Raw genomic sequence first — 16,793 nt, 5'->3', positions numbered from 1 at the left:
CTGTGCACCTATTTCTTTTTTTCGGTGTCAGTCTGGGAAAATAAGAGTAAAGTTCCAGTATGTCATCGTGCCTGGTGTCTGTAACTCCTAATGGCATCACCGGCCGCTGATTGGCCGCTCCCGCCCGCGAGCTGCAGAGGTGGAGAGGGGGCGTGAACGCGAGCTCTCCGGGCGCGCTATATGTACGGCTGGTGCGCCTCTCCGGGACCAGGGCAGCAAACGCACGAGCGAGCAGAGAACGCAGCCGACGACCAGAGCAGAGACTTGGACATTACACGCAGCCCAGCCGGACCCCGTACGCTTTAATCGAGTGGAAAAGTTTGGAGAGAAAAAATGCAGTCGGTGTACCAGCACCTGATCAGCCTGCTGTTTGTCTTCGGCAGCCTGCAGGTTAACCAGCTGACGGAGGGCTGCTCGTGCGCTCTGTCGCACCCGCAGGACGCCTTCTGCAACTCCGACATAGGTAGGTGACGGGTCACATCGACCATTTTACCGCTGTTAACGAGCCTCTTTTATTATTCTAACCCCGGTACTGAGAGCAGATGTTTAGATAAAAGTGCTGCCTGTCAACAGGAGAGAGGACTGACCTGCGATCAGTTTACTGGATGCACGTCGTTCAGGCTAGACCCCCTTTTGATTATAGAGGAACTTTAGTAAATAAAATAAATTGTGACTAAGATCTGTCATTAACTACTTTTTTATTTATTTTTTTACTTTCAACCAAATGTTCACACCACAACTACTACTTCTGCCATTTTCAGATTACTATTGTATTTTTATTATTATTTAATTGTAATATAATATAACAAGGTTTGTGGTCAGTGGCGTACGCCAGTGATGCTTCTTGAAGTGACGCTGTTGCACTAAGTCAAGGGTTCCCTAACGTTGCCACGCTTTCCATCCCCAAATTGATGAAATTTGCATTTTATTGTATTTTGTTTCCAAGCTATAAAGGCATGTTTGTGTGGCTCAAAGGGTAATAAGTATGAGTGGTGTGCATTAACAGCAGTTGATGAAAGGATCCACAGTTTTAAATCATGCTTATTTATCTGCACACTCTGGTATTTCTCTGTCGGGCAGCCACTCGGCTGTAACTCAGATATGCTCGGCCTCTGGTACACGGACGGGGGGGGGGGGGGGTTTACATAGCTTGTTTTACTGCCTGGTTATGCTTTCTCTGACTCCCCGGAATAATATGAACTTGGGATCCGGCTCAGCCTGGAGCACCAGTCCAAACTGGCCTGTGTTTTTAGATAACACTGGTAAGGACTCTGGGATTATCTGATCTGCCCTGTGGGGGCAGAGAGAGAGAGAGGGGGGAGGGGGGGGGGGGGAGTGAGTGAGTGTTTTTGGGGTCGAGAGTTGCATGCAGTTTTGGGGATGAAATGTCTCAGATGGGACAGGGGGGCGTCTGATTCCTAGAGGGGAAGCAGACACGAGTTTCTTTGACCGACGACCCCGTCACTTAAAGCCACACGCATTCCTTGATATTAGGCAGAAGCTGACAGTCTTTTTGACTGAGGCTGATGTTGTGCTTCATCACTTGACCTAAAAGCGTGAAACCGTCATGAGGCTCTCTAAAACCCTGACACACTGTCAAACAATAATCTCTCAATCTAAACTGAGCACACACACACTGCAGCCATGTGTGTAGCCCATGTGTTAGTCTTGTGTCGACTAACAAGGGAAGTCCTAGTTTCTGCAGCAACCCCTATACACACTCTCACACTCTGACGTCACTTTTAACGATGTTACATTTACTAGTGGTCACCAGTAGAGATGAGAATGATGGATTACACAGTCCTTATTGACGCTCACAGGGAAAGGAAAAATCCCTTTCTCATGTTAAATACACCTACAAAATCACATTAAGATTATATGTTTTCTAAACGTATGCCCGAAGCTCATTCCTTATCCTTACAGGTACCATTGTATCCTCAAAATAAATAGTTTGATATTTTGGGAAACACTAATTTGCTTATTCGCAAGATAAATCCAAAATGTATAATATTCTGAAAGGTAACTATGATATTCATGCTAAACTAGGCGAAAATAATCTAGCTTTGACACTTTGGCTTTAGAACAAATTAAACAACTAAGATGCAACATGTTACTTAATAAGCTTTGGGGGGTGCTCGTAGGCACATTTTGTCACCTTTGGACGGTGGCAGGCTAACTGGTTCCATCCTTATGCTAAGCTAACCGGCTATTTAGTAAGCTTTGGGGGGTGCTCGTAGGCAGATTTTGTCACCTTTAGACAGAGTCGGACTAGCCGTTTGCTATTGTTTCCAGTCTTGAGCTCAGCTAAGCTAATCGGCTGCAGGCTGTTCCTTCAAAGTCAACATATAAGCGTGGTATCAATCTTCTCATATAACTCTTGGCAAAGAACAAATATGCATTTTTCCAAAAACCATTGAACTACTCCTTCAATTATGACCTCAAATTGTAGTGTCCTATTTACTAAACACAGTACATCATCACCGCACTACAAGGCTTTCCTCGTCCAAAGGCTCCTCCAGACGCAGCCAAGAAAAGGCTTCTTTGCCCAAATTCGAAGGACCCAACCAGTGTGTTTTATGTAGGTGCAGGTGACGTGGACTCGCTACGACGCTTTGGTGAATCCTCTGAAGGGGCTTAAAGGGGAGGAGTTTCAGATTAAGCCTACTAGACCTCTCAGAACCCCTCTTTTATGAGAGGAATCTGGTGAAATGTGGCAGTTATTGCAACTCCAGGACCCAAAAGGGTCTCTTCATGTCTCTTGCTCTTTGGTAAACCATGACCACAAGGCCCGTGGGAGCGTCTTCACTCATGCGAAGCCTTTCACAGTCTTTCAGATATAGCTCGTGGTGTTGGCACCCACTGAAAATCTGGGACTGACTTCAATGGGCGCAGTGATCAGTCGTGAGCCCCACAAATCCCATTTCCAAGGTCTCTGCTTAGCTCGAGGTGTGCTTTGAATGTACGCGGACCATCTTGCCCCTCGGTCCTCAGAAACACTGGTTGGATGCAAAGGTCACAGCCAGTAACTTTCACTAATCTGGGTTAAAATTGACTTTTTCTTGGACTTCCTTAATTGGAATAAACAAAATCCAGATTTTCAAGCCGTGTGAAGGAAGCCTGAATGATCCAACTTCCGCTTTTATTGTCTTTTTTTCCACGTATGGCTAAAAATAAAGGTAACATGTCCGGTCCAATGTTAATGCAAGTCAAAGCATCAGTTCAGAGGTATCATGTGAATGTGTACAGAATACGCTGTAAAATAACACAATGTGATCCTCCAATCCTGGTTCATTCTTTAATGTAACGTCTATCCTATTTCTATCACCTTAAGCTAAAACCTCCGCTTCCGCTTGTGTCACGAAGCCCGGTTCAAACAGAGAGAGAAGTACGGGGTTGGAATGCTAATGCGGCGAGGGAGAAACCCTGTAATTCTCACTGTCGACATCAAAGGCGATAGGCCTGAATCTTCCCAATTTAAGACCCGTAGTTTAGTTCAAAGCTCTTGTTTTCTTGGCCCTGACCCATAATCACCCGCACGCACTCCACTGGATGAATCACAATTAGGTTAAAGGGTTGGCAATTGGGTTATTGGAGTCTGTCTCTCTTCATTTGACACATTTAAATAGAAATATTGAAGAGGGGGGGTCTGTCTTGCTTTCCCTTCATTCTGATGGTGGAATGTTAAAGAGACATTGGAATGCATTTTGAGTGAATTTTGTTAACTACCGTTTGAGTCCTTGCTAATCACACTCCAGTATAAAAATATCCCACAGTGCAATTGGCCAGCTTATCTCCGTTCTGATTAAGTGAGAGATATCCCGTCAGTCTTGCCGCTAACATACCTGGGCACCGGGCAATGAGGTGGAGGACTTGTTTGCTGCTATTAGGCCGCTGCGTTGAAGCAGCCCATTCACAAGCAGAAGTGAGCAGGGCTTGTTTTTCCAAAGCCCTCCGAAAAGCAAGATTAGAGGCCCGGCAGTAAACTCTGACCCCGGAGATTTAATATCGCTCTGTAAAGGGCGCTAGTTCCCGAGTGCTCGGGGTGACAGGGCAAACCTTTACGTGCTTGCGCCGCGAACCAGGTCAGTTGCCGGGGATTAGCGCGATATGCGTGTATGCTGGGTTTGGGATGGAGGATCAGGACATCAAGAGACCCGGATCCCGCCCTGCCGTGGGTATTTCTGTGCAGCACAGAGCAGCTTTGTGCTGCGTAGCGGGTTAAGAGCGACCTGGCCTGGGGCTTTGCGACGGCGCTCTCCCGGTACCAGTACGCCCTCCACCTCCTTCCACTCATGAGAGGCGGTTAGTTAAATCACGACTCCCTCCTCAACTGCAGGTCAACAGGTGTCAGAGGATAACCTGAGTGAAGCCAGGACTCCTGTTGTGACAGGCGTTATGTGAGCTTGGATCTGTAGCTTTCCCAAAAAGTGAGCTAAAATACGACGCGATGTCAAAAGGTTCTGGATTCCGTTCCAGCCTGCGATGTTCGTCCCATGAGCCAGGCGTATCAAATGTCCAGTCCATCCCGCCCTTTTCTCTGAGGACCACACAGGGGGGAGGGGGGCGGACATCAGCCCAGCGCACACTCTTGAGACAACCACTATTGCACCACACGCCAATGATTTATTCACCTTCAGTTATGCTGGCTGTAAAGGGAGCATTGACTAATGTTGCCCTTATCGACCTTGCAACAATTGTAATAAATTATATTTATCTCCAGAATGTCACCTTTGTGACGACAGACTTTTACAAATGGGAGCAGCTGATCGAACTACAAACAGGACTTTACGGTTCGGTAATCATCTGACCAGCTAGTCTAAAGGCAGCCGGCGAGAAAGAGACAGAAGAGGTGAGCGAATGTGAAGAAAAAGAGAGAGAGAGATATGAAAAGCAGGAAACGTGTTAGCAAGCGCGCCCAGATAACGTCGGACTAACTGTCCAGGTTGGTGTCGGCCGTGACTCTCTTTTACAATCTAATTTGGAGACAGGGCTTTGTTGTTTTTGAGGTCAGCTGGCATCACATTTGGATACCAATGACTACATGCTTTAGAGATTCCCATGGCTCAATCCAACGGGAGCACTTTGTCGCCTCGTTGAAACCTGGTAATCATCGGGCATCAGACGCAGTGAGAAAAGCTCATACTTCATAGGCTGCCTTTGCATTTTGCCGACCGGTAAGAGGACGTTAGGGGCGCGATGCTCCAGCGTTACAGCGGCTTCAGTTTCACTGTTTATTTTTCGAGCGTGGTGGTGTGTCGTCTTGAGAATTCCTCTTCCTCCCACACGCCTCCCCGAACACACACACACACACACACACACACACACGAATGAGCAACCCTATTCTTGTCATGCCTGCAGTTTGCCACATTGTACGTAGGCTGAAATAAATGTTTAACTGAATTACATGCTCACCTTAAGATTTCACATTGGCATTTCACGCTTGTGTAATCCCCTGCTTTCGGCAAGAGATACTGAGGGAGAAATGGATTCACTTTGTTTCCTGTCAGACCCTGGTTACCTCTCTTATCACGAAAAGCCTCCCACACTTGAAAATGTATGTCAGATCCTCTGCAGAAGATGAATACTTGTGCGTCACGGCCCTGGCCTGTAATTCCTCATGTTTAGCAAGCAAGAGGGAGAGAGCCTCTTTACACGACAGTATAGAGAGGCTGATGGACATCTCGGCTAGATCATATATTAGAGATTTATTAACGTGTATTTATTATATATTTACTGCACAAATGGTATTCAAATTTAAATGAAAATTTAAGATTCATGGTGTCTGGAAAGTTCAGCCAAATAAGGCTGCAAATATAAGCACTTCAGTTGCCTTTATATCCTGTCGAAATCACCTTATTAACCATTATCAGTACTGTCAATGATGGTAAATAATCAGTATTAAATGATTAATTTACACATCTTGAATGTCATAATACTTGTGAAGCGTCAAACAGTTACAGCAGTACACAACTAATCAATGTTTCTGCTTGAATATGCATCGCCTGTGGTTTTAGTATTGGTTCAATAAGAGTAGATATATATATATATATATATATATATATATATATATATATATATATATATATATATATATATATATATATATATATATATATATATATATATATATATATATATATATATATATATATATATATATATATATATATATATATATATATATATACATACATACATACATACATACATACATACATACACACACACACACACACACACACACACACACACACACACACTCATGAGGTAACTGTACAGGAAGTTAAAGTTGTATGTAAAAAGAGTTTAGAAGGTAGAAACTGATTTCTACACAGTACGTCTATAGTAACCAGTTGTGGGAAAGTGGGTTATATAAACACTTGTAACGTAGTGGCTGTACGTAAATATAACTGCTGAACTGTGAGGCGGTGAGGGAGGGGGTCACTGCAGAGGAATGACACCAGTCCTGTCTCTGCAGCAGCTGAGGCCCTTCACACATTCCTCTGGGTGATGGCACCATCACTGGCCAATTAGTGGCTGCCGTCCAACAAGAGGGGACCTATCTGGATGTGAAAGCAGCTGACCTGTGGCCGTTCAAACACTTGTTTCTCCTGAGGGTTGCTCTTGAGGTCAGGGCAGAGGAGGAAACTAGGTTTCGGGGGGTGGTGAGGCTCGAAAATAACGGCAGCAGTGTGTTTAACAGAGGCAAAAGTATCCCGTTATATCTGCACATTCCTCCGTAATTGTGCCCCGCTTCCTCTGTAATTGCAGCGGCAAACGTCTGTCAAACTGCATTTGGGTACGTTTAGCAGAGGTCCGTCAGGCAGTGGCGCTCTCAGGCTCATATTAGAAGAGTTGACAGATTAATGGATCAAAATGTTCTGCAGCAGGTTCCTGTGAAAGGGCAAGCGGGGGGCTCTGAAATGCTTGCCTTGGTTGTGTGATTTATCGTGAAGCTGTCGGTGGAAGTCAGTCGGTTAAAACACAATGTCGACAGTTGAAAAACAATCTCCTCTGTGATCTGCCTCGTGTGTTGCCTCACATGGCCGTTTGAAAGATTTTTCCATTTTGTATTGCAGCGTGTTTCATGCATGGTGGATATTCTGAAGAGCCATTTACCCGTGGGTACTTTGTAGAATCGACGTTGCTCTAACTTGTGGTGCCTTTACTGCCTCGCGTGGCTGACGCGCTAACAGGTGAAGTTAACCCTAACTACAACAATATGATAATTAGTAAGACTAGCAGTGTCAGTTAGTCCGTCCACCACTTTGGTCCACACAAATAGGTAGATTGTCATGAAATTTAGTGCAGATATTCATGATCCCCAGAGGATGAATCCCGATGGCTTCGGTGATCCCCGGACTTTTTGTCCAGCGCCACCGTGAGTTGACAGTTGCGGTTTTCAGCTAAATATATTAAGAATCATTCGAAGGATTGCCATGAAACTTTCATGGAGACATTCGTGGTCTTCAGAGGATGCATTATAATTGCTTTAGTGATCTCCTGACTTCTAGCCAACTATCGGCATCTTTAAGTCTAAATTTCTCCTAGTCCAACACTGCGACGAACTTTGTGTTTAGTGCTTGTTAGCTAATGTTTGCATGCTAACACCTAAACTAAGATGGAGACCATGGTAAACATTACCTGCTGAACATCAACATGCTAGCATTGTCATTGCACGCTCACGTTAGCATTTAGCTCAAAGCACCCCAGTACTGCCTCACAGAGTCCTTTTGTCAACGACAACTTGAAAAGAACTATCCTGATCATGATCAGAAAGATTCCTCAAATACACTGAAATAAATGAACCAAATAGTACATTATATTTCTATTTCCTAAACTGCAGGGTGGCCATATTCTTTAGATTAGTTCGTACTGGCTTGAAATATGTTTTTCTGAGGTTGTTTAAATAAACACTTAGTTCAAACTGGGGTCTTCATGTCCAAAATAAATGTGTGGTCACCAATTTTGGGTGGCCGTGCTGTAACTGCTTCCTGTTTGAGTTTTATTTTTATACCCATTCCCACTTGCCTGGAAGTAGGACAGCTAGACAAACAGAACATGCCACACGCCTCATTTCTTTCTTCAGGAAAAGAACGAAAGGCTCCGCATTTTTAGTTTTTTCCTTTCTGGGGAATGTGAGCCCCTGAAGAATGTCTTAAGGAAATTCCACCGGGAGAAGATAACAAACATGGCCAGTGTTAGTTGTGTCTGCGGCCGGTCGGCTGTGGGCAGCAGGTGAACTTCACAGAGGAGAGACTGCCTATATGCAGGGCCCGCAGCTCTGGTTAGACTCGTATTCACCGGCTCAAATTATCCCTCATTTCTACACTCCCAGCTCCCTGGCCTTTCACAATAAGCCCCTTTACTCCAGCACGAGGGAAAGACAACAAATCATAGTCACAACTGAGCGTTTTCACCTCACAGACGTTTACATGAGGGTCCGGCACACCGATAATATCTTTTTCCAGGCCTGATCCCAATATAGAAGGAAACAGGAGACACACAGTGCCCCCCCCCCCCCCCCCCCCCCCCCCCCCCCATGTGACCCTGGTGTTTTTAATGTGATTGGAGTCATTTTGCCAATTCTGATCTGAATAACTACAGCTACAAAATCAAAACCAAGGTTCAAAAAGTGTCCTGTGGTTGCTACAAGTTCCACCTTTAGCAGTATGAGCACTTATCCCACACACCAGCAGTGAGAATGAAGCCCTGCTACATGGACGAGGCCTCTTTCCCTCTAATTTCTGTGTCAAACTCAAAAGTCTCTGTAGCGGTTTGTTTCCCATTGGCCTTCCTTGGCAAACAGCAGCAATGCAGAAAATCGGATAAACGGATTAACTGTGGTGCCAAACGGTCCTGAAATGGTCTTTATAATGGGTTTTCTAATGCCTCCTACTGGCCGAGGCAGAGTGCTATTTGATGGATTGGATGGTTACATGTTGGAGGAATGTGACAGTTTGTCCAAACCATTTCAAAGTGATGTCTGACGTCCGTCTCCTCTCTTCACAGTGATTCGCGCTAAAGTCGTGGGCAAGAAGCTTCTGAGAGATGGACCTTTTGGAACGATGCGCTACACAGTCAAGCAAATGAAGGTGAGCGTGTCAACATCAACTAACTAACTAAATTTCTGTCTTTTTTTACTAGCGGAGTGAACATGCTTGTTGTCTATATAGCAGAATGCTCAGATTGGACATGCTGGAATATTTTTTCTTTTCTTAAGGGAACATATTGCAAAAGCTTCAGAAAGAGTTTGCGATGTCATGCTCAACGACCCCACGTGACAAATTCTCTGCTTTATATAACCCTGGATTCTGATTGGAAGCACGAGGTCGTTGCATAGAAAGTGTTTTTAACACAAAAACAAACTTGTTTCTTTCATTTAAGAATACCCTTAAAATGAAATACACTGACTGCCTCTCCACCCACTCAGCCGCCTTGTGACAGCTGAAAAGCAGTTTGGGATACTTGGCATGAAAGCCTGCTCTTCACTTCCTCTATATTCTTACATAACGCTGCATATTTCTGACAGATGCTGACATCGGCCTGCTGCTCAGACAGGAGCCAGGCCGGAGGATTAGCGGGCTTATGGGCATTACAACTCAACCAAACTCCTCGCTCCGAGTGTAAACATTTCAACAGAGTCGTGCACTGCGTCAGTACAATCCCAGTTTGTACAAAAGCATTAAGTGGCCTCTTGTTAACGAAGCACACCAATCATCACTGTTAGGATTACCCCCAGGAATTAGAGGCGACCTTTGCACCTCTTGGTTTATTTATTTGTATTACAGTCTGCTGGTTTGTACTGCAAACAGTGGTTTTCCTTGTCATAGCATGCGATTCCCTCCAAATTTCAACAAGTCCTGTGAGACAAATGCCTTCGGCTTTCCTAAAACCTCCACAGTTTCAGGCTTTAGTAAATGTTTGCTCTGTTTTTCTGGGGGCGACGCGTGTAAACAGGGATTTCCTGTTGTTCCCAGACAAATAAATTACACTGATAAAAAAACCACAACAGTTCTCAGGGCAAACACTGACTGTTGGCTCTGCATACCCGGGATAAATAGAAGGAGCTGATGTCCATGGTTTGGCAATGCCCTTGCCCAAGCAGCATCAAAGTGGAAGAACATTACAAAACAGTCATGTTATCTGTGATTTAGTTAAGGGCAGAACCCAACACTCCTTCTCCCGAGAGGCATTCCTCAAGAAACGTGATCTGATAAAGCCAGCGTACTGTTTTCATTCCTGAAAATGTATGTGAAGAGTTGTTTAATTCTGGTTTTTAACGCCAGCGCTGCTTCTCGTGTCGTTGCAGATGTACAAAGGATTCGACAAAGTGCAGCACGTGCAGCACATTTACACGGACGCCTCGGAGAGTTTGTGCGGTGTGAAGTTTGACATCAACAAGTACCAGTACCTGATCACAGGTAAGCTCAATGGCCGACAGGGGTCGAAAGGTCAAAGAGGGTTTTTTAACCAACCATCAAGTTGCATTATGGGAAGTGTAGGATTCTGTCTTTTTCGAGCTTGAACCACACTGGTCCAAAAGTCAGAATATAACGGCATCTGTTGCTTTGATTTTGACCGTTCTTTTTTTTAATCTGTCTTTCCCAAGTCTCCAAACTATTTAGAACTGGAATACAAAATATCTGGAGTGCCAACTTTAATTAAGCTTGAGTGTGTCAACCACAGCTTATTTTTAAAAGGCCAAACTGTCCGTGGTTAAATATTCTAAACTCGAGGATCACTTACTTAGCTTTTCCAGGAGCTTTCCAACCATTTTTCCTTGATGTCCTTAAGGCGTCATCACGTGAGCTAAGTAGAGAACTGCATTCACGTGATAACAGGATGACACCCAAGCAAGTCCCATTCACAGAAGAAGTCCATGGGATATGGTTGAAAGCTCTGTGCAAAGCTTAATAAGTACGTTTTAAATATTGTACCTGAGATGTGTTGCCAAAACGTAAGGACACAAATCTTTTTCACTGTCCGTGTACGCTTCTGCAGCATTTATGAAAGGTGAAATAGCTACTAATGAGATGCCTTTGGGTTTGGAATATTTGAAAATAAATATATAGAAAACTTGTTTTATCTGGTATTTCAGATCGGTTTGGTCTGACGTACTCCCTCACTCCTCTCCAGGGACTTCTTCAATTGTCCTGTGACACAAACTTTCCCACTATTTATACCTTTCCATTTGCCACTGTGCAAGCAGGCAAAGCAGGGGCCCTTTAAAAAACAACAACAAACTCATTTCCCTCAACGTTGCAGGCCAGAAACAGCAGAAAGCAATTCTCTCACAACTTGTCATCAACAGCCAACAGGAAGCGACCGGCGTTTTCCAGCACAAGCTTTTTATGAGTTGCTATTTCCAACGGAGGTGCAGTTTACTTTGGACCCTGCGGTGCTTGGCGTATATAGCTGTCGCTACATCCCGACCTGTAAATACTGTAACTGCACCCCACAGTGCAAGCGAACGAGCCGGCGTTGCCGGGCAGCGGTGGCTCTGTTTACCCGAGTCCGGGTGCGAGTGACATCACCGTCGCTGCTCTCAAGGTTCTATAATAAGTCCCTGCATACAATCAAGACCGCATTACCGGCAATAGGCATCAGGGCCTATGAGACGAGCTGCTTGGCTCTCTTTTGATTGAGCCTCGAGTGCTCTGGTAGTTATTAGTATTTGAGTCATGCCACACACTCAACACTATGTAATAAACCTGCTAGTGACTCCAGTAATCCCAGTGCAGGGGATACAGATACAGGCAGAGGGGGAGGGGTCGAAAGAAGCACATATTTGTGAGCTGTCAAATTCCCGCGTGGTGACAACACGGTGAAGGAGACGTATGGTGACAATTCACGATGTTCCTGAGGGTGTCGCAGGTCGCCGCGGTGCACCTGTCTCATGAGTCGGTAAGCCGCAAACGGTCCGGCGCTAAAAATAGATGTCTGACCTTTTGATATTCAGAAATAGGGGTGTTGGTTTAGTGTGGGGCTTACTGTGTGAGATTGTTTTACCAAAGATAAACAAGTTTGATTGCTTGAGCGGTATGTTTGTATTATCCTGCGTTACATGAGCAGGATTATGAAATTAGACAAATAGCAAAATGAGATACCGGCAACAGTTGGGTCCGAACTGAAATATCTCAGCGACCGTTGGATTGATTGGCACGTGACTCAACGCGTTGACCCGTTCCCTCCACTGTTTTCATCTACAGGTCGAGTGTACGATGGCAAGGTCTACACGGGGCTGTGCAACTTCAACGAGCGGTGGGAGCGCCTCTCATTGGCCCAGAAGAAGGGCATCAACCATCGCTACCAGCTGGGCTGCAACTGCAGGGTGAGTGGAAACCAGAAAGATGAGGGAGGAGGAGGGGCTAAAGCTCACTGCTCCTCCATTTCACTACTAAAACTAAACATAAAACCGCTGTGACTTCTATAAAAGGCCACGTGGGTGCTTATTAATGATTACAGAAGGAAGGAAATGCTTCTAACAGAAGTACCCTTTGTATTTGAAGGGTCAAACCAATTTGGGCTCATTAATGCTACTGTTCCACTTCTCATGCAAAACCCATTTACTCATACTTGAAACGACCTTCACGGTTTGGAGGATGTTGTGCAGTCATCGTTGTTGTTGAGGCTGAATCACGAGCCTAATTTCCACTATAATTCATCATGGATGTTAAGCAGAAGCCGAAACAGAGAGAAAACAAGTTTCACTGGGAGTTGTTAAGTAACAGCTCTGGAACCAGCTCAAGTCTTCATTCCCGTTTTTGTATGCGACTCACAACATGCAGCCTGTCGCTGTGCAGCTGTCGACCTGCCTCGTAAACGTCCTACTGTACAGCAGTGTCCAGGACATCTGCTAACTCCATCGGGGCCCCATCAGTATAAGTGGATTAGCAGAGAGACCTGTTTGTTCCCAGTGCGGGCCGGCGCCTGTAAACTGTGCTCGGAGCGTACATGGCAGCAGCCCAGAGGCATCCGGTGAAGTCCATCGATCAACTGAGACCTCAGCCTGAGAGTCGGTAAGCACAGCCAGGGCGTAAACATGATCGCACTTATTAAAAACGCGTTCCGTCGGCCTCCGCATTCCTCGACATGATGATGATGTACTGCGCTGGAATGCAGGAAGCGTGTCGCACCGGTTACAAAGTAATTCTGCACACATCATTAAAACCACTCAAACCCGGAAGTCACGTCAAACGTATGTGAACCGTGGAGGACACACTCTCCAGGCTTGACTAACAAAAACACCCCAAAATGAGAAGCGTGCCCTCTAACTTTCTAATTGAATTTGCTGGCTCATTCAGATAAGTGCAGCTGATGACTCCGTTTCGCTGTCGCTAAACACCGCGTTTCCGTTCATCACCTCCCCGAGTGGTTATGCGACTCTTCCTGTCAATTCACGGCGTACATTCATCCGTCAAGCTTCTTTTTGTGCGAGCACCTGCAGGTGTGACGCACGAGAGACGCCGAGTAAAATCTAATTGAATCATTACGAAAACTACAAAAACATCACCGCTTCAGGAAGATGGCTGACATTCATTTCACACGCCAGATGCCAGGGTACGCTTACTGGGTTTGCACTTATTATTAACCAATTGCTGTCATTTAAAAAGATGCCTTTTTACACCTCATCTAATAATCTGCTGCAGGAAGTGACTGAAAGCAAAAGCTGAAAGCAATAGAGCAATGATTCCATGTTCTGGATGTTTCACCAAGTGCACGTTCACGCTTTTATATTTCAACCAAATCATACACTCACTGTCATTCTTCAAAGCTCATTTCTCTTGTACAACTGTGAGATTTCTTTCATATGTTAATGGTCCATTAAGCTTATTCTACTTGGCCTTTGCACAGACTTCTAGCCTGTAGACTGACTGTCATTAAAGTTACATGATACCAATCACTGTTCGCTTCAACAAGTAAATAAATAATGATACGTTGTTAGGTAACATTAAAGGAATGTCATTCATTTTGACAGTATACTAATTTAGGAAAGAGATTTAGGTGACTGCATTGATACCGCTCACCTCTGTACGATACATTTTAAGCTAGAGCAAAGAGACCGTTAGCTTACTTTAGCGTTAGCCTGTAAGCGGAAAGAAACAGCTAGCTTGGCTCTATCCAGCTTTAAAAAAGAGACACCTACCAGCTCTAAACACGTTAAACAAGATTAAACTTTATTAGTGATTGAGAAATGCTAAATGTGAGTTTTTGTAAGCTTTGGAAAAACGTTGATGTTTCCAATCTTTATGCTAGCTAAGCTAATTGCCGGCTGTCTCTAGCTTCATATTTAGTGTACAGGCACTAGAGTCAATATTCTTATCCAACTCTCACTAACAAATCATATAAAAATATTTCCCAAAGTGGAAAACTATTCTAACCCATCTTCATTTTTAAAGTATGAAGGTAGGAGGTCATATTAGAGAGACACGCCAAGAAAACAAACAACAGTGAGGGAAGGGTGGGGTTGAGTTTCAAAAATATACTAGGAGTATATTATTACAGTAAGAAGGGAGGTATGACTATTTGAGTAAAGTAAACACAGTGAGTTTACAGTAGTTGTGGCTAGTATCCAGTTGTGTTTCCTGCTCCATCTTTAGTTTTGCCTCTGTCTCTGTAGATTAAGCCCTGCCACTACCTGCCCTGCTTCGTGACCTCGAAGAACGAGTGCCTATGGACGGACATGCTGTCCCACTTCGGATACCCCGGCTACCAGTCCCGGCACTACGCCTGCATCCAGCAGAAGGAGGGCTACTGCAGCTGGTACCGGGGCATGGCTACACGCGAGAAAACCACCATCAATGCCACCGACCCCTGAACTTCAACGAACCCTAGCCCAAAATCCACTGCCCGCCTCCCTGACTCCGTCCCATCCCTATCACTTCTAGAGAATTACAGGACTCTTTAAGCTCACTTGCCTGGGTGGCCGCCTCTTTAAAGTGGCAAAAAGAAACAGAGAAAAGACCACATCCATTACAGTGCCTGCTTCGTAGCACTTCTGATAGAAAACAATACCTTTTGTCCTTGCACCAAACGGTCTCTTCAGGGTTCAGTGGTGTTAGACATTTATAAGACCAATAAGAAGTTTAGGACCTTGAAGAACTAATCTCTAAGAAAAGCAGTGACCTGTACACAATTCTAAGTATCAATAAGCCTCGTTGGTGTTAATTAGCGACCTGCAGTTAGCCTACTGCTAACCCAGTATTATGGTAATTTTGTGCATCGAGAAAGCTATATGAAAGAGCAGCCAATGGTCGATGTGTACATTTGAGATGTAAAGCTGTTACATTGTTGCTACTGAACTGTCCTTGCTAGCATTAGACTCTACACATCAACAACACAGATCGAGTGCCAATGTGAGGTATGATCTCTGAAAATTATACCTCTTATTTCGGCCTCAATTTATTTTTTTTGAAAATGGTTTTACAGTAAAGTATACATTGATTATGTTCACAGTTTTTACTGTAACATGTCTTTATGGATGGTAGACTCTCTGCTTACCTGAATGTTTGCAATGTAACTCATTTTGCAGTTATATCACAAACAACGCCCTTTCTGTTGAGCACTGTTGAATATCAGAGAAATGCTAAAAAAATGTCTGCGTTACGTTGCCGACGCAGGGAAGAGCTCACTTCTTACAGAGATGGTGATATTTTATTTTTTGCTGTATATAACATAAGCTACAGAAATGAACTATCAACTCAACTGAAACCTCTGTAATGCATTTATTTATATGTTTATTGGAGTACACAGTAAATATGTGGTATTATCTGCAAAAAATATATAGCAACAGTCAAAACTACATTGTGACCATCGCAGCCTGTGCAACCGTGCAGAATGAAGGACCAGCATCTCCAGTTGTATAGTACATCAGGTACTTTAGTTTGTTAGCTGATCATAGTACCCTGACTGGTACTCTTCACCAACCCAATGAAGTCAAGTAGAAGCAGAGGTTTCAGACATTGACATATTTTGTATGTGTATATTCAATCTTTTTGTATTTAACTATTTCAAATGGACTATATATCTATATATATATATATAGATATATATATATAGATATATCTATATATAGATATATCTATATATAGATATATCTATATAGATATATATCTATATAGATATATATATCTATATAGATATATATATATATCTATATAGATATATATATCTATATAGATATATATATATCTATATAGATATAGATATATATCTATATAGATATATATATCTATATAGATATAGATATATATATCTATATATATATATGAAAGAAACAATATTGTCACTAAATAGTCTCTCCCCCCCCCCCCCCCCAGTGCTGTACCTTCAGTCCATTCCATGAACATACACAGATTTGTTACAGCAACTACATCAGTAACACTCTTACATCACTGTGGCTTTGACCAAGTCGGTTGTTTTCAAAAAGAGTAGTTCGACATTTTTGGGAAATATGCTTATATTCTTTCTTGCTTAGATGAGTCGGTTAGCTTAACTTAGTCTTAATGCTAAGCTAACCACCTCGTGGCTGTGGCTTCATATTTAACGGACACACATGAGAGGGTTAGAGAAATGTGCATGCACATGCAAAAAAGCCAATAAGCTTATTTCCCAAAATGTTTTTTTTTTTATCCATTCATCTCCATTCCAAAATGACAAAAAAGTGTCGCTTTCTCTTAGTTTTATTCATGAGAAAACAGAATTCAAACAGGTTTGTTTCCGATACTCAACAAAAAGCCTAATAAATTATAACAAACTCATTTGATTTCAGTGATGTTAATCTACGCAGT

The 16,793-nt window shown here is 43.6% G+C and overlaps 2 protein-coding genes across 2 annotated transcripts in view; one reads left to right on the top strand and one right to left on the bottom strand.

The window, feature by feature from the left end:
• The window catches only part of syn3 (synapsin III), a 74,484-nt gene that overhangs the window by 31,584 nt on the left and 26,107 nt on the right, over positions 1-16,793 (bottom strand). The window lies entirely within an intron of this gene.
• LOC142932023 (metalloproteinase inhibitor 3) lies at positions 334-14,821 on the top strand. Its single transcript, XM_076076214.1, has 5 exons — positions 334-463; positions 9,013-9,095; positions 10,313-10,424; positions 12,213-12,334; positions 14,624-14,821. Exons 1-5 carry the CDS (start codon positions 334-336, stop codon positions 14,819-14,821), a joined length of 645 nt encoding a protein of 214 aa, XP_075932329.1.

This window comes from Anarhichas minor, unplaced genomic scaffold (genome assembly GCF_050575085.1).
Source record: "Anarhichas minor isolate MPS153535 unplaced genomic scaffold, ASM5057508v1 ptg000055l, whole genome shotgun sequence".
NCBI classification, from domain to species: domain Eukaryota; kingdom Metazoa; phylum Chordata; class Actinopteri; order Perciformes; family Anarhichadidae; genus Anarhichas; species Anarhichas minor.
This window is presented reverse-complemented; position numbering and strand designations above follow the sequence as displayed.

What these genes read in the sequence shown, in the direction of transcription:
- LOC142932023 (XM_076076214.1), top strand. Translation starts at nt 334, where the DNA reads ATGCAGTCGGTGTACCAGCACCTGATCAGCCTGCTGTTTGTCTTCGGC. An exon ending in ACACAGTCAAGCAAATGAAG is followed by an intron (nt 9,096 to 10,312) that starts GTGAGCGTGTCA and finishes GTGTCGTTGCAG; the next exon opens with ATGTACAAAGGATTCGACAA. An exon ending in AGCTGGGCTGCAACTGCAGG is followed by an intron (nt 12,335 to 14,623) that starts GTGAGTGGAAAC and finishes CTGTCTCTGTAG; the next exon opens with ATTAAGCCCTGCCACTACCT.